At 35.2% G+C, this 18,927-nt stretch overlaps 1 protein-coding gene across 1 annotated transcript in view; it reads left to right on the forward strand.

Moving 5' to 3' along the window:
- Positions 1–18,927, forward strand: part of RP1 (RP1 axonemal microtubule associated) — a gene marked incomplete at its 3' end in the record, with an annotated part of 163,329 nt that overhangs the window by 40,087 nt on the left and 104,315 nt on the right. The window contains 10 exon segments of the mRNA XM_082284668.1: positions 1,561–1,763; positions 5,105–5,194; positions 7,193–7,325; positions 7,943–8,094; positions 10,351–10,425; positions 10,429–10,505; positions 12,867–12,925; positions 13,246–13,251; positions 13,254–13,286; positions 17,318–17,481. Coding sequence (XP_082140794.1) covers positions 1,561–1,763; positions 5,105–5,194; positions 7,193–7,325; positions 7,943–8,094; positions 10,351–10,425; positions 10,429–10,505; positions 12,867–12,925; positions 13,246–13,251; positions 13,254–13,286; positions 17,318–17,481 — 992 coding nt within the window.

Consider the following 18,927-nt stretch of genomic DNA (forward strand, 5'->3'; position numbering starts at 1 on the left):
ATCCTTACCAGTGTTAAATTTACTGTGATTTCAGAAGTCAGTCCTTATCTATTGTAGAACTTTTTACTGGATCCTAATTCCTTTGCAATTCCTTGTGTAAATATTTCACATCAGTTAAGATATCACTGCTAGTGGATCATAATTCAGATTTGGTACTTTAGTTACCATGTTGATTTAAGTATAAGACAACCTGGTGATCCAACCAACTGTGTAATTCCTTTTGAGTGCAACTTTTAAGAAAAAAGTGCTGCTGGTAGTGAGTGATAGCTTTTGCATCACTTGTTTTTCTGTCTGGTTTTGGTTTGATTTTGTTTGGTTGGGTGTTTGGTTCTTTTCCTTTGATGTAAGAGTAGTGTAATAAGTGGAGGGAAAAACTCCATCCAGGGAAACCCAGTACAGTATTTTAATCAAGCAAATAAAAAAGGAAAGGACTCTAATACCACTACATAACTTATGTAGTGCAGCAGAAACATCCACAGTGATGCATTGGGAATTCTTCAACAAATTCATATTGGTGGCACATTAAAAAGCTTTTTGCACTCACATGGAAAGGTCTCATGCGAACAATTTGGGACCCCCTGGAGGACACAGTATATTGGCAATGTGTAGGTTCATCTTTTCAAATTTGGGGCTTATAACTGCCTCTTGTGTCAGAACAGATTATGAATTCTTGGCAGCAAGGATTCCCTCTTTTGGAGAGGGCTCCATGGTCAGTGGTCCCATTACTGAAAAGTAGTGTTCCAGACATCCGATGTTTGTAAATTCCACTTTGATTAAATTACTCAAAACTAAATTCTTTTACCCTAATAGAGTCTGTTTTTCCATATCTCCTGTGCAGAGGTGTTGTTTGACATCTCTGCATTATGTATGTTTCTCTTAAGGGTGGATGGAAGATCACTAGGTTGAAATTTATGTTTTACAAAATTATGTTTGCTCAGCCATTAGGCCTGTGAAATTTATTCATAAGGTGCTACTGTGCTGCTATTGTCTCGTTCATGCAGAGCATGCTTGAATCCAAATGATGGCACTGCATAAGTATGGCTGGGCAAGGCTATATTGAGGTCTTTTCTGATTTTTTTTTTACAGTATTTATTGATATTTAACTTGAAGAAAGCTAATTTCCTGATTTATTTTTTAATTTGAAATGAAAATTGTCTATATTCCCAGACATATGACTCTGCTAATGATGTCCCAACACAAGGCATTAGAGGAGTATTTCTACTTGTTTCTAAATGTCAGACTAAAGAGTCAGAAATGTCAATTTAATGGTCATAGTTCTGCACCATAACATCCTTACTCTGCTCCAGAATACATATAAAGAATATGATGATAGCATGTGTGAGAGACAACTTGTTATTTTCCAGCTGATTCTTGTAGCTCAACTAGTCAGGACATTTTGGTCTAGACAAGAAACATAAATCAATCTTTCTAGACTATGTCACTTGGCATGAAAAAATACAATACCCCTGCTGTTATGGCCTCCTTATGTGCTGAAGTTACAACAGCGACTGGCAGTTTCATGTCCATTTTCATCTCCCACTGATGTTCTGTATTTCACAGAGGAAATGAGAGATCTCCAAGGCGGTGAGTGTCCTCTTCCTTCAGGTGATGAATGGAAAGTGTCAATACTGACAGGAAATGCAGGAATTGAAGCAAGTGTCACTCTCTGGATATATGGAGACAGAGGATTAGCTGGACCAATAACTCTTGGCAAGGACAACAGGAAGCAGCTGTTTTTTCCCAGGCAGGAAGATGAATTTCAGGTAGCTAATGAAGGCTAAGAACATTATTTTAATAGGTACCTTTCCTAGGATTATCCTGTCATGTGAAAAGAAAAAATATTTTTCTCCTATATTTACTGCATAAAATAAATCTGTATCTAATCTCCATGAATTCTGTGTTAAATCAGCTCGTTATTTATAGTAAGCAATAGAAAAAATAATCTTTCTTTTAAACCCCCTCTCACATATAGTAGACCAAATGGGACAAGTGCAGAAGTAAATTGATTTCTTTAAGGCAATTGATTTGAACCTAGCTTTAAAAACTTTCATTCTGAAACAAACCATGGCTGATACAAGACTTGCATATTTTTTAGAGATCTTTAGTAATTAAATTTTCAGGCATACAGTTTTCAAAGCATACTTTAAAATGTATGCTGTGAAACTGGTTCATTTAAAGAAGAAAACTCATTTTAGAGCTGCCATATTATAAATGACTGAAACGCCGGAATGTTTACCTATGGAATAACTAAAAGTCCAATAAAATGTATGTGTTACCATGTTGTGAAAACACTGAGTTTCTGCTTTTATTTAAGAATAACCCCACATCTATTGTAATAAGGAAATTAGGTAGGCTGAGAAGAAATTACCAAAGTAGCTAAAATTTCTGTTTTGCTTAAATCTCTGTCTGAGATACATGTAACATTGCTTTCTTCAGGTGGCTAAAGTAGAAGTTATATGTTTCATGATTTTTTTCTGCACTCATCAACTCTTCTAATACAATCTTAGCACAACCCAATATTGTTACTGTCAATGATATTAATAATAATACTCTCTATGAATAGGGCATAGGCAAGGAGATAACCTACTGTAATGTTCATTTTCTAAGCATGTAGGCTATGGATTATGATCCACAGGGAATCCTGTTCTCCTAATTAGTGAATAATTTATAAGCAATGTTGGATAATGGCATGTTTGCAAAGTTAATCCATATGTTCAGAAGAGACAGACTAATTTTTCTTCTCTAAAATAGATATGGCCCATTATGGCTGTGTGCTGCAGATATTGATCTTGTGAGAGTGCAGGATCTTTCTCTCAGCACCTGGGGCTGCTACTATGATTTGTTACATCACATTGACACTATTGCTTTCAGGCATGAAACAGCAAATGTCACTGAAGTGCTTTTCACTCTTTAGTCTGCAGTAGATAAATCCACAAAGAAAAAGGCTGTGAGTAAGAGCTCTTTCTTCTCCTTTTCCCTTTAAACTTTATCCTGTACTTTTTTAACAGGATAGGTCTTGAAATAAGGATAGGCGTGTAAGACATTAAAAAAGTTACATCTTCTTCTTACCATTTCTGTTTTTGAACTTTTATGTTTTCAGTGATATATTCTAGAACAGAGGATACCTAATTTTATTTTTGAAGTAATCAATCATAGCTCTGGCCAGGAGTTCTAGGAAGAAAACAGCTTCTGAAAGATAGTAATAAATCCAGCAATTAGGAATCAGGTTAAAGTTCTTTAACCTTTCATTTATCAGCAACATATGCAACTATGAAAAATTTGAGTAGAACTAACCTAAGAATTGAAAACCATTCATATGTGGCCTTCCCTTTCTTACCTCACCCATGTGAGTTTTCATTGCGTGTTTGATCCTTCCTGAGACTGTGCACGAGAAAAATCAAGACTACCAGAGTGCTCCTTCTGGAAGAACTATACTTGTTTTAGGCAGAAGCCACTCTGCATTCTGACTAAGTCCACTACATTTTGTTTTGTGTTGTGTGGATACATGAAATTATCATGCAACCTTTTTCTTTATTAACCAAAAGTCCAAGGAGGGATTTATTAGAATAAACACACAATAGCCTTGTGTATTTGGTGAACACCAGCTCTGTGAATAAGACCATATCTCATATCACTCGAGAAGTAGTTAGTTTGTTTCTGAAATGGGGGAAAGACAATAGCTGTTTTTTCTTATTCAAGCTGAATATATGCTCATATTTTAGTACTGCTTTAATCCCAAAGTCTCCAGGTTACCTCTAATAAGACTGCTTTTAGAGAGCAATATTATGTAGCATAAGCAAGGATATCAGAATCCAACTCAGAAGAGCAAAGCAAAGCCATTTTCTTAAGCCAATGGAAGAGATGGGAACTATATTGTCACATCAGTGTTGCTAGCCTGGTGTTCACATTTATCTGGTTAATGGAATTCAGGTTGATGTAACAAGTATACCGATAAAAATAACATGCATGAAACCCACAGACTTTTTCTCAAACGACCATTGTGAAATTTCAATGTGCATTTCAATGTTCAGGAAATCCAGAGTAAAAGTTATTTGCTTTTAGAAGTCTTTGACTAAAGCATGGCAATGCTGTGACTATAACATAAAATTTTCTTATATAAAAGCACTAAGAGTCAAAAGCTGGTATGGGAAATGAGGTAATTATGACCTCTGAAAGGAGAAGGACGTTTTTTGTTAATGAAGGTAAAGAATGAGTGGATAGTATACTAGTAGGAGTTTTTAAGCGAATGAAAATAATTTTTGTACAATGTAAATAGCTTTTTGGATGTAAATGATGGAGAGGCATAGGTTGTTGCCAGTCTCCTATGAATAGAAATATGATTTGATAACATAATAACATACTTACTTTTCCTTTCCTAAAGGTACATTACAAATGATCTAAAATTATTTATGTTTGTTTTAAATAGTGGCTAGACTTCAAATGAACCCTAGATAAGTGAGGGTTCATTTGAAGTTTTGAAGATAGGGCTGCATAGAGTATTTTGCATAAGTAAGATCACATATAATGCTTGAAAGTGCAAAGAAAGTGCAAATGAAAGCAAATCAGTCAGGAAGCAAAGGTAGTATCAGTGACTTCTGAAGCTTTGCAGATGTTCTGCCAGCTTTTGGGAGCTATTCTTTAAGGTCTCCAAAAGTTTTATACTCTTCATGTTGGTATGCTAGGGTTTATGGTCACGTAACTGTGCAGAATTATGAAAGATTTGTGACTTGTGTTTAGAGGGTGTAATTTTGTTTAGAGGACGTAATCTTGCTTTGCTCATTGCTCTCATCAACAACCCTCACCAACGTTTTTTACTCTTCAAATTTTGAAGAGTTCAAATACCTGCCAAATCGTTTTCCTGGCAAGCATTGTGATTCCACTAGGCTATAAGATGGTCAAACTGGGGCTCAGACAGAAATCTGCTTAGGCAAAACAGAAGCAGTCTGTTTTCTGAATCCTGTAACCCCAAATCTGCCAATCTAATATTATGCATTGTTCCTGAACACTCAGATACTACAGTGCTTCAGATAAATCTATAATCAATTGCAAAGATAAAGATGTAATTCTGTGTAGTTATATATTGTATTGTTCTGACTTTACTCAGGTTAAAATAAATAGCATTGGGAATATATACAAGAAAAGAATTAAACTTGATGGATTACCAAATGAACAACCTGAGTGGAACTTACAAAGGGTGAGATTTATATGGTGATTTTGTTCCCATTTTATTAATTTTTGTATGAACTAAAGGCTCATCTTTTGCTAAAGACATAGCTTCATGAATCAATAAATGCTGATTGGGATAAGTTCTTATTGCTTTGCGCTCTTAGATTGCTTTAGAGATGACAAAAACACTGATACAGTTCATCTCCTAAGGGATGGAAAATGCAGGATTATTTTGCAATTATTTCTAATTACTGCAGACAGCAATTTTATGGTATTGATGTGTTTGACCAAATTTTGCTTTCTGAAAGTTTGCCATACTCTTCAGTGTTTCTGTACTCTTCAGTGTGTGTTGGGGAGATTCTAGCTATAAATTCCAGCTATAAATTCTAGCTCTAAAAAATTGAAAATGAAGGAGCAGCAATCATTCACTGGTAAGTGCATGCAAGGAATGAACAAAATTTGCTGAAAGGTAGGCTAAGCAAGTTTTAATGGGCCCCACTATTCCTCACAATTAGGAACATTTTCATGGAAAAAGAAGATGCTGGTTTTTTTCAATTCAGTGAATTAATTGTTTTTCTTTGCTTTGTTTTAACTCTGTTTTTCTCATGATATTGAGGGCTGCCCACCAGATTATTCTAAATCCTTGCTAACACTAACATCCATGTAAAATTTATTTCAGAACCAGAAAAAAACCTTTTTCGTCTCTTATGTTGAATTTATAAAGGACACAAGTTTATTCTTTTTCAGTAATCTTAAAAAGCTAGATTTGGACAATCAGAATTAGGCAACAACAACAGATTTTTACATTAACCCAGAAGTCTTAACTGAGACTGTAGTAAAACTGAATGTAAGTATAAATATTTTAGTTGCTGAAATGATTGCAGGAATCCCACTTTCCAGCCTGGTAGTTACAAAATATTTCTTTAACATTTTGTTCCAAATTTCATGGGGTAACCCTGGGATTTCAAACAGTTCTTTTCACACCAAGAAATAAACTGTGTTGAAAGCTGTGTTTTTCTGAAAAAGAAGTTAATCTATGCAATTGTTATGAAACAGCAGGGGGGGCTCTGCCAATAAATATTAGAGACTAGGAATCCGTGCTGCCAATGTATTTCACGTTCGAATAAATACATGCTATGTTGTTAAAAGCAGTGTTAATTTTACTTTAAATAATATTTTATTGGAAAAGTGAGATAAAGACATCTATTGCCCTGATTCTCTAAGTGCTAGAATTTGGATATGCACACTAGTTTTCATAATTTTGTTTGCAAGGCTTATGCATATTATATGCACACTCAGAAACACAACTGCAGAAAGATAATTTTTGATTTCCTTTTGCTAGTCAAGACCTCTGGAAAACCCCTGTAGTAAGTATTGTAATTCAAGACCAACAAAAACTGTTTTCATAAAAGAGAATAAAGAGTTCTGTAATTATAGGAAACAAGTAAGGCAGCTATCTTACTGTACAGCAGCAAATAACTTGACAATTTGAATTCTAACCATCTCAAGAGGAATATAGAGATGGTGGTGGTACACATGTTGTCTTTTGTTCTGCTGTAGAAGAGCGAAAGACAATACAAATTGATTTAAGGTTTCAATGTATTTTCTACTTGCCAAAGTTCAGAAGGATGTAGATGATGAGTTTCATCCTGTTTTCATTCTAAAATAAAAAATGTGTGTCCATCTTTCCACATCTTCCAAAAGCTCAGTCTCATGTAACAGCAGCTACCAGAAGGCTTTCAATCTTCAGTCCTCCAGGCAGTGTTACATAGAGGTGGTTTACTGACGGAAGCCAGACTTGGTGGTATTTCTAATGGCAAACCACAAATTTCAACTACAGATTTGTTTGTTGCATAGTAGTGGCCAAAATAAAAATATTTTCATACTGCAATTTTGTATGTCTCATTTACTGATTGTGTTACTGTTTTCTGAGATAGCAAAAATATACAAAAATATGTTTTGTTGTTGAAAAGCAAAGCACTGGAAAGAGAGAACTGAGTCATAGATGGAATTGCTTCTCCTTCAGGTGATACTGCAATATCTAAACAGCAAGAAAACACTCAATTTTCCAGCAAACACATGGTTATCAAAGAATAGTGATGATCGAGAATTTCTCTGTGAACTTCCAGTAGTGGAAGCTGGAAAACCTATCTATCCAAGTATGTGTGTACCATTACATATGTATTGGCTGCCTGGTTTGCATTATTAGTACCAACTGAATTGTGGTCCTAGCAATCTTAAAAGCACATAGTTTGACTGATTTCTGGAGAGTGTCTTCCAGAAAATTAATTGCAAATTAGACTTACTGTCATTGTTATCATTAAGCTATAATAGTGAGTAAAATTAATTGTGATTACACGTGGATACAAAAATGCTGCTAGCAAGGATTTTCTTGCTAATTTCTAAGCCTGTGAGAGACTGTTCTCTCACGGAGAAGAGGTAGCAGGCAATGTAAACAACCAAGCCACCTGCAACATTGAAAAGTCTTGTTTATGGTGTAGTACAAAAATATTTTGACAATGGATGTTTTAGGATTTTAGCCAATCACCCCAAGGGGTGGCTGGTTCTTTGTCCAATTAGACTATGAAGAAAAAAGTCTATAAAAGAGTTTGTAAAATAATTAAATAAATCAATCTTGCTACACAATTCCTGCCTGCTGGATCTTCTCTCCTCCTCCTCCCTACGGCTGCGGGACATGGTGATATACCCTAGGGCTTAGGGCTGCGGTAATAATTACATATAACTTGCATTTTCTTCTTTTGGTTATTTTTGGAAGTTGTTTTATACCATGTTTATGTCCACACTGGTGATGTGGAGCAAGCAGATAGAGATTCTGCAGTTTATTTATGTATCTATGGAAAAAGAGGAGATTCTGGTCTAAGATTTCTGCATAAAACTGGTACACCAGGGACATTTCAGAGAGGAATGGTAAGTATGAAAGACAATTTGCTTAGCCATATGAATATAATTAAGTATATACAGGTTCCTAATAATAAAAAAAAACCAAACCACAGAAGTTTAGATAAATAACTTTTAAGAAGTAAGGAAAATAGTCTTCTACTGATGCAAGAATTAATTGAGTGAAAACATAGGCAGGAAAAGGGGAAGAAAAATTATTTGAGGGCCCTGCCCTCAGATGATGAGAAGCGCTGCCTATGAATTCAAAACATATCCTTTCAAAATATGATGAATTACAGCTGGCTCCAAATAAGTGTACAGAAATTGTTTCATGATTTCACGTATTAGTAGGTCTGTTATGTATTTCTTTTAATGTGTAATAGTAAAGTATTGTGACTAATACAAGGGAGACTTAAAGTAATTTTTCTTTCAATTTATTACCTCCTCTCTCTTTCATAAGTAAAATATACATAATCCTGATTTCCTGCAGTATGGTTGAATTTCAGGAACTACTGAATTTAGTGTTAACTTTGCCACTGGCCTTCTTGTGACCTTCTATCGAGCCTGTTTCTTCCTTTGTGATCTGTTGAGGATTAACACTTGTATGTATAACCAGTGGTATTAAGCTGCTAGTGGAACATTTAATTACAAAATAAGCAGTATCTAAAATGCTGAAAATAACCATAACCAACTGGGAAACTTTAAATGTATCTATATTATTTTAAAATATATTTTTTTTTCTATTACTAATGTATGAGAGATAAAGTTCTATTCAAATGAAAATTCAGAATTTAAGTGGAATTTTCTAGGGGGCATTATTCTAACCAGATTGATATTAAATTCAGCGTATTATTTATACAGGGACTAAGGGGAATGGTTCAAAGTGCACTTTGTTATGGAAATGGGTGAATAAAACAGTGGATTGTTTGGACTAGCAGAGCAGGGACTGGGACACATCGTTTTATGGCAGAGGTGGTGGAATGCTGGCTTGAACAACTTGATTTCATCCCTGCCACAGATATTCTGCATTATATTGGGCAAATTGGTTAAAATAAAACTTTCCTGAGTGACCACTTTTTTCATGCTTATGTGTTGCTGCATAACCAGTTTATCTTTTCTGAACAACCATAGTTGTAACTGAGTTTAAGTAGAATTCTGCTCTGCACCTAGTAAGATCTTTGAAATGCTAAATATGCCAGTAAATTAACCCCTCTGTTTCTCAGTTGAGCACCCACACCACTTTGCATCTTTGACAGCTTTTGGCAGTAAACTCTGTGCTTTAACTGTGTAGTAAATTGAAAAATGCAGATAGCCTTTCAAAAAAGAGATTAAGCAGTTGCAGAAAACCAGGGTGCTGTGGAAGAAGTGCAAAGGTGAAGTCACTGGGGAAATCAGTTCTATTTCACTGAGCTCTTCGGGTGCTTGCAGTAAATAATGCATAGAGTCATAAAGATAATGAAGATAAAAAGAGATACTGAAAATCTGCCATCCTCCTGAGCACACTTTGAGGCAGGAATCTTTCAGGGACACTAGCTTGTGATCATATATTATCTATACACAAGGGATAAGTAATCTTGCACAGGCAGTCTCCATTCTGCCATTTGCTGGGGACTGAGAACTTTACAGATATGAATTTTCCAGTGTATTTCTTTCCTTCATTTTCTTTTTACTGAGCAGAATGATCTGGACCATTACATTTAGAGGCAGAAAGCTCTATGCTCTCTACTGTGACAGAAAATTATCAACCTGAACCTGATCAGCTTCACGCTCCTATGAAAAAAATATTTTCCAACTATAAGCACAAGCCTAAATGAATAACAAGGGGAAAATGGCATATCAGGTTTCAGTTTCTTTCAGTAGAATAAAATGTAAGTAGAGGAGGTGAAACAAAAAAGAGAAAATGATCAGAAGGTCTGTTTTAAAATAATATCAACAAAGGAAATAAAGCTTTAACACTTTCTTACCTAGAGAAGATTAATGGAAATGACAAGGTATAGAAAAAAAAATGACGGGTTGTGTGCAGCATTTTGCATGATGGCTGTAAAAGCCTAATTTATTTGGGATTATTACTGCATCCTGAATTTGGTTGTGCTTTCTTACTTACTCTGACACATCATCAAAAGACATTTAACTCTTGAGATCCAAACTCTTTGAATACAGTCCAGCTGTCATTAAAACCAATTGAAATCTTTGTACATTGTGGGAGTTGATCGGGCTTTTAACACACTTCATTTTTTGGACTGCCTTAGTGGTGGCAAATTGCACAGTGCTGTCTCTGTCTTCCAGGTCAGTGTTTTTGAAGTGGAAGCTGTATCTCTTGGGAAGCTGCAGAAGGTGCTGTTGCACTGTGAGGCCAATACCTAGTCCCAGCGTTGGTACTGTGATAAAGTCATTGTCAAAGAAGCTGAGAGCAACTCAGAATATGTTTTCAATTGTGAAAGGTGTAGTTTTTACAACAATATTTTAAAATATTCTTCAATATGTATCACTAAAATTATTATGTCAATCAATTTACTAAATGTGAGTTTTTCAGGCAAAGACATGCTTGGATTATTTTGCAGCTTCATAAAATCCACAAAATGTTTTTTTCCAGAACAGACTGCTTGAATTAATGTTCTGTATGGTCCATAGCAAAGGTTAAACACTTATATTGAGTCTGTGCTACTAGATTTTAAAGTACAGCCTTATCTGACAGGATCAGTGCTGTAAGTGTGATTTACCTTTCAGGAAGGAAAGATAAAGCACCCAAAATAATCTAAATTAAGTGTGTTTCTAAATGGAAAAGAAAACAGATTTTCCATCCAGAAGTAGCATTCACTCTCTTTACAGCATGGCTAGAGAGACAAATATGAAGCCCAGAACTATTTCATCATTGTTCCATTTAAGTTATTAAATGAGCAACTTAAAAGTCAGTTGATAAATACTGCATTTTGCATGTTTAGAAAAATATGGTAACCCCACATTTGGAATTTCCAGTCCGCAGTCTATCTCGTGAGTATGTGCACGATTCAAGTGAAATAAAGAAAGCGAAGAGAAACAATATGACTTTGTGACAAGGCACTGGAATAAAAAATATTTAATTAATAATATTTAATAAATGCAGGTTGCCTAGTTATTTTTCTGGATTTTAACGAATTTTTTACCTAACCTTGAACAGTTCCTTGCAATTCTTGATGTCACATCCTCAAAAACAGAAATAAGGGTGTTTTCTCACCTTGATCAAACTTTCTAAAACTGAGGTTTTCTTCAATCTGTAGCAAGTTTATAAATAGTAGCATAATACTGAGGATTTCTCTGGGTAGATTTGGATGCAGACCAGCTGTGTTTGCTAGCTGTAGTTGCTACCTTTCTAAAATTATAGGTGGAATTTACAGTGTGTCATAGCTAGATCTAGTGAGTTACATGGCTTAGGAGTGATGAATGGCAGGGCACTTTGCTGTATTAATTCTGTGATAATTAACACCAGATGTGGATCATAAAAATTTATTCTGTGATAGAGAGTGTTAAAAAGAAGCAAGAGTTTCTTTTTTAATGTCTAAGTTCTTCACGAGGAAACCCTTCCATTGGAAAGGGATTAAAATAAGTCAGTGGTGGGGATCAGGCGGAGCTTCCATGTTGGCCAAAACGTACCTGTACTCTATTCAGGGAGGGAGAAGGTTTTTGCTCTTCAGAAATCTAATTCAGTAATCTTCAACCTCACATTTATTTTATTTTACATAGATATTTTCTGATCCAGGACATGAAAAAGTTCTGTCTTTGTTCTCATTTAACCAAGGGAACATAAGCATTTTATCTCTCTTAAAAACCTGATATTAGTTTCTGATCATCTAACAGCTTTTACTTGATTTTGATTATACAGTATTTACTAGTATTTACTGATACCTTTAAGCATTTGAGTTTTCAGAAGATACCTCTGCCATCAGTGTATAGCAGAAGTGATAGAAATAAGTAGTTGTCTAGTAAGACAAAATTTATTTCTTAGGGATTAGCTCTTATATGAATTGGCCAACTAATATTTTCAAGACAAAAAATAAGGAACCTTTGTAAATTGCTCTGGACTTTTCTTGTCCAGCTTATACTGGAATCTCAGCAGGCTTCATAGGAGACTGAATGATTTAGGTCATTCCTATAGAGTCCATGGAAGTGGACCGAGGAAATAAAAAACAACGGCCCAGAAGATTGCTCCATCTCTTTGCTGGAAAAAAGAGCCAATTTTTTTACCAAGCAAGAGGAAACAAAAGCTGTTGGTAATCCATGTTCTGAATGAAAAGCTTTCAAAATGATACATAGCCTTGGGTAACATGACTAAGACACCTAACATATGTTTGTCTTGATTTGTCCCTTTTTAGACTCATTGAGCTGCCCTCAATTAATAGGAGGAATAAGAAAGAGCAATATTGGTTCCATCGTTGTTTTTAACACAGAACTGTGATTTTAAGAAATATCGCAATAGATATGTACAAATTATACTTACCTCTCAATCCATAGTACTGAAAAAATGTTCTGTGCTATAATCTTCTGTTTAGCTGTAGAAACAAGTACGGTAGTGCCACATGAGTCTCTTAATCTCATACAACTGTATTTTACACCTACATAGCTCTTATTTTTGCACAAAAGATGTTCTTGGTTCAATCAAATAATTTCTACTTTAACATAAATCAAATAACTAAAATTTTAGGAGTAGAGACCCTTTGCTGTTAGGTGTATTCAGTATGAAAATCAGATATGGATCATTCGGTTATATGGTAATATAAATAAAAATTTATCCCTACCTGCTTTCTTATTTTCTTTCTTATTCTTAGGTGGTTTCCATTTATGTCCCAGGGTATAATCCATTCAGAAATTGAGCTGTACTTTCAAGGTAGGATTTATTTTAACTTTATGGAAGTAAGAACAGTAATTAGTAATTCTTTTTCTCTGAAGAAATCTGGGCAGATTTTACACTGTTAATATCAGAGTTAACAATTTTTCAGCTTCCTTTGCAATATTTCTGAGAGAACACAATTTATATAACTGCTATAGGTGATAGTGAGAAAGTAATGAGGGAATTAATGAGAAAGAGTTTTCTCATGTTGGCTAGAAAAACTAGCCAAAACTTTTTGATCTCTTCTTTCAAACCTTTTCTGTAATGCTAAAGGATAAATCCTTCATTATTGATTTTTTTTTTTTTTTTTTTGGCAGAGTTTAAAAAAATCAACAGCTGAAAATGCAAGAAGCAAATGGTAAAGGCTGCTCTTGTTTTTTGATTTTAATGAAGACTGTTTCTGTTTCAGAACTAATTGCTTTACACATTTGTTGCCATTTGTATTTATTTTAAAGCATTAATTATAGGAAACTATTTGAACATTTCAGTAAACTCTGAACTTTGTATTTTAATTTAAACAATAAATAACTTTGCTTATGCCTTCTTTTTATTCTGTCGTTTTTCTTTCCACAATGTTACTTTTATTTCTACTTCTTTGAAAAATTACTATTATTCTGGTACTTATTGGTGATCTATCTTAATTTCAGTTTTTTATAGTTAACATTTTAAGACATAACTGTTTTTCCTGGCCTGTATATAGGTTTTTTCACAACAATAGCTTTTCATTTTCTGTTTTACTTGTGATTTTGTATTTGTTCAGGTTGACTTTTCTGTCTTGCAACCAGAGCAGATTAAATTAAATTTCTTAATAATATATTAGAATTTCTCAGCTGTGAGAAGTGCTTCATGCTGTAGGTTGAACGCTGATCTAAAAGGCATTGTGAGAAAGTTTGAAAACGTTTATTCAAAATTTGTTTTATCTATCAAAATACCCATGAAGACCCAAATACCTTGTCCTAAACCTTGTTCCTATGACAAGTGGTTAATAATAAATTTTTTGCCCAGTTATTTTACAAATTATATTGGAATCCCACCCTGTAATAGGCTTTATTTTGAATCATAGGTATCTTTGTCCTTCTTCCTTCCTGTGCTTTTTTCAACAGGGAGTAATTTACTCTCTGTTCATCACTCTTTGTGCTTTAGCTCTTCCGCACACCTCACTTTTGCATGGCCTGCTCTGAGAGATCCTGCTTTCCATAACTCAAACTGGGCTGCATAATCCCTTCTGCACCTACAGCTGGGTCTCTGGGCTGTGTCATTTAAGCTGGGCAAAGGTCTTAATCAGAGTGAGGCAGCTAAAAGCTTATGCAACAAATAGGCTCGTTTGGGACACTTGGTAAGACATGGATCAGTGGGAAGGAGACTTGAAATTGTATATCCTACACCCAGAGGGACTGCTTCAAGTCCTGGTTTAGTGGTTGATCTGAGAGTTTGTTCACTTACTTTTTTCCCATGAGCTTTAAAATATATATAATTTTCATTCTATTTGACTTTATGTTGTTAACAGAACTATTTTTCTAGGAAGTAGAACTGTAATATTTCTAATGATCTAGGGAAAAAAAAAAAAAAAGATATCTAGAAAGTCATCTGTGGCAAGATACCACTATCTGATGTCCCCAGGGATGTACCTGGTGTTAGCTTGCACCTTTCCTCTATGCATGCTAAATGAAAGTCATGTCATAACACATCTGTATTCTTTTCCCCTCAAAGTGTGGTTTTTTCAGTCATTAAAGAACTATTCGTACTCTACCTCATCAGAACAACCCCAGCTTTTTATGTCAACAAGAATTATGTTTTTGTAATACTTACTGTTTCCCTTTTCTCTTTGGAAGCATGCAATGCAATGCAATGAGGATTTCTTTCATCAAAGAGGTTAGAAATTTAAGGATTCTTTTCCTATACCCACATTGTCCTTCAAACACAAGTCCTTTCTAATCCAGAAAAAAGGAACAACCCTCAAAGTCAATATAGAGGAGTTCAAAACAAAACTCTATATTAAAGTTCTTAATCATGCTTTTGGGGAAGTTTGATTCCCTATTTTACCTTCAGACGAGTAGTTGTGTTCAAAATTACAGATACTAAGCTTATCCTTGGGAGGTAGGAGCTGAACTAGCTAGAAAATACAGCCTCAAGAGTAACAATTGTATCATTCAAGAACCCCGTTGCTTGACAAAAGACAAACTTTAAGACAGTAATACAATAGAAAGGGCCATCAAAAACACTTGAGGCATACTTAATCAATGAATATGTCAAAAAGAAAATATATTTCACCTGATTTAAAATGAACATTTGTTTCTGAATGGTGTTTGAAATTTTAGGAAGAGTAGTGGGTCATATTTTACCCCTCGTCTGCACCATTCTTCATAAGTGCCTGTAAACAGAATTGTCCTTATTTTCCAATCAAATGGTTCAAAGGAACTTTGTCTTTAGGAATATTATATTGTTTGAAAATGGAAAAGGCTGAATTTTTTTGTAAACAAACTGTTTTTCTATGAGGCAGAGACCCCTTGCCTTACGCTCTTTGTTTCCACTATCAGTGTAGAGAGGCTTTTAACTCTTCTAATTGATGTTTATCCTTTTGTTTTTTGGTGCTGTAGTTCTTTTACCAAGAAAGTGAGTCTATAGAGAAAGCCGTGAATATGCAGATTTTCAAAGGCACAAAATAGTTTCTTACAAGCTGGAGTCTGACAATTCTTGATGAAAATTGGATGGTTCCCTTTGTTTATAGAATTGTAGAATAGTTTGGGTTGGAAGAAATCTTTAAAAATATCTAATGCAGCCCCTGACATGAACAGGAACATCTTCCACTAGACCAGGTTGTTCAAAGCCCCATCCAGCCTGGTTTCAAGCACTTCCAGAGATGGGACATCCACAACTTCTTTGGACAATCTGTTCCAGTGTCTTACAATCCTTATCGTAAAAAAATATATTCTTCATATCTTATCTAAATCTACCCTCTTTCACTTTAAAACCACTCCCCTTTGACTTATTACTACATGTCCTTGTAAGAAGTTTCTGCTTTTCTTTTAAGCCCCTTAACATATTGAAAGGCTGCCAATAAGTTCTGCCTTCCTGGAACCTTCTCTTCTCCAAGCTGAACAACAACCTTTCATCACAGGAGAGGTGCTCCAGCCCCTGATCATCTTCATGACCCTTCTCTGGGCCTGTTTCAACAGGTCCACATCCTTCTTATGCTGAGGACCCCAGAGCTGGATGCAGTACTCCAGGTGGGGTCTCATCAGAGACACAGCAGGGAGAATCCAATCCTTTCCCTCAGTCTGTGGGCCAGGTTTGATTGGACAGAACAAATGAGCTGTTGCTGCTTTCTGAATTCCCAGCTGTGTATTTATGTGTATTTAAAATTCTATCACCTTCCCAAACCAGACATCAGCTAGACCTCTAAAGACTTGAAAAACACGAAATCAAACTTCCTGCTCCAGTTCAATTTTTGTGGGGCAAATTACTGAGTGATAATGAGACTGGCTCAAGATAAATACTTCTGTCAGACAACAGATTTAAATCATGCAGGCATTACCAGACAGCTTTCCACTAAGAAAACTGCAGTGCACGCTATGGCATTTATTTATAAGATGACTGTGGGCTGGTATTTCATTTGTTGTTTGCCTTGAACAGAATGAATTTAAGTCGCTAAGTGGATCTTGTTTCACACAGACAAAAGCTGCAATCAATGAGGGGTGGAGAATCATACAATCTCAGCTTTACAGATGTAGAAATGCATTTTACAATTATGAATTGTTCTTCTTTAAAATCAGATTTATATTAAGCTGCTTTTGAATATTTAAATAACTTGTGTACATTGTATGGGAGCAGACATGACATTTTAGTGTCAGGGAGCTTTATATAAATTGATTTTCTAATGAATCTTAATCTAGTTCAGAATTTTCTACAAAACCTTATTTTTTTCATGTTGATTTCAGTATGATGCCTCCATCCAGGCAAATGCAGCTCTGTTCATGTGTCACATCAACCTAAAATGAGAGGAAATTGTACTTAATTGCAATGCTTTGACATTTTTTCTGTTGCATTTCTTGGTTATACTGTTGTCATAATCCAAATTCTGGTTGTCAGTCTGTTTCTGTGTTGACCCTCAGGGTTATTGATAGAAATCTCACTAAGCCCTGTGTTCATATTTCTGGCTTTAGTGCACTGCAAACCACCTTGATCCTTGATCCATAACTTTCTTAAGACAAGTTTGAATGATGTAGTATTTGGCCAATCCTCTGTTGCCTCTCCTGGCATCATTACCTTTTAGAAGCATTTTAGTCACTCTCCTAGGGCCAAACTATGCTTTCATTTATGTCTTTCAAGTAAACTTCTTCATATAAGTAACATTTTTAAAAGCATTTTGATTTTGGTTTTACTTTACAGAAGGAGCCTGGAAGATAACTGTACTCACTGGGGATTTTGAAACAGCTGGCACATCAGCAACAGTATCCTTTTATGCTTATGGGGAAAACAAAGCTTCTGGTCCTATTATTTTGGGATCTGGGAAACAGCAGCTGTTTAATCCCAACAGTGAAGAAATATTTAAGGTACAGTGTGGCTGTTATATAAACACCAGAGAATTAAAAACATATGCAAAATAGTTTTTCTCAAAACTAGGCAATAGAGGTAATAAAAAAGACTCAAGGAAACATGTAAGGATCATTAAGTATTTCTGAGGGAGTGGCTGACTTTTACAACAGTGAGTTTTGAATCAGGAAATATGTTCAGAACTGCATCAGGCAGACATGTCTCTCTCAGAATCTTCTTCATACTTGAATCTTCTTGATGAGGAACACTTTTACACTAGTTTACACTAGTTGTTCATTTGAAGAAGTGAAAAGAACTTTCTTTGCATTTATGTATTAAGATAGTCCTGGTTATGGATTGTTTTGCATATCCATCTTTGGAAGGTCCACTGTAAATTCTTCCATGAACTTTCTCAGACTTCCACTGAAGTACACTGTTGTGTGAACTTTTTCTTGGAGAAAGCAAGAGGGAAAGGGAGGATGGTGAGAGACTAGAGGTAAATCACACAGATTAAGTCAACTCATGATTTAAACCAGTGTTATCTTGCTTCTCCAAGCAAACGGAGACATTTCTCTCTAGTGACAAAATCTCTGAGATGTGCTTCAGAAACATCACATTCCTCAGGACTTCTATAAGATCCTGTAATTCCTGCCATTTCCTCTAGTTCGTGCAGTTCCTCAGGAAGGACTGTACCTGTTGCAGTAGTTAAATCTGTGATATGTCACTTAGGTTATATAATTTATGCATAATAAACAGATGATGGGGAATCAATAACAGATAGAACAGAAACTTTCTTTTGATGCCAAAATGAGCCAGACAGAAACTTTCTAGCACAGTTTTTTTAAAAGAAAGTGTTAACTGATGCAGGGAGCTGCAAGAGATCAGTGTAATATAATGGACACAAATAAAACACAATCATGCCTCACAAAAACAATCAAAATACCATATAATTTCAGAATCCCTTTAGTCACACATACAGCTGCAAGAAATGACAGAGAAATGGCCCAAAAAAAGAGAATAAGACCAAACTGTACTGGATTGTCTCAATAAAAATTTAGAAAAATAGTCTGATAGAAAGCGCAGTTAATGGTGTAGTAACTTGGATACCTAAAAGTATACGATGAATATTCAGTAAAGTTAAAAATAATGAAAAAAGGAAGTTATTAAAACCTGAGTAAATCAACTGGTGCTCCTTTATATCCCCCTGAGATTTCATTCTAGAACTTGATTTTGATGTTGCTTATATTGCTGTATAAAGCCAGTGTAACTTCATTAACCTTGGCTATCTCTGATTAAGGTTTGTGTAAATGAAATTAAAAGCTGGCCAAAGTCCATTATAACACAGGTATAATGTAACAAGGCTATTACCCTTGGAGATTTCCACGTGATGGCAGTACATGAAATTCATTGAAGGTAATTTACAGTTGTGTGATGGGGAGAATTCTTGTTTCTGACTGGAGTCTGGG

The sequence above is a fragment of the Coloeus monedula genome (assembly GCF_965178545.1).
Source record: "Coloeus monedula genome assembly, chromosome: 1".
NCBI classification, from domain to species: domain Eukaryota; kingdom Metazoa; phylum Chordata; class Aves; order Passeriformes; family Corvidae; genus Coloeus; species Coloeus monedula.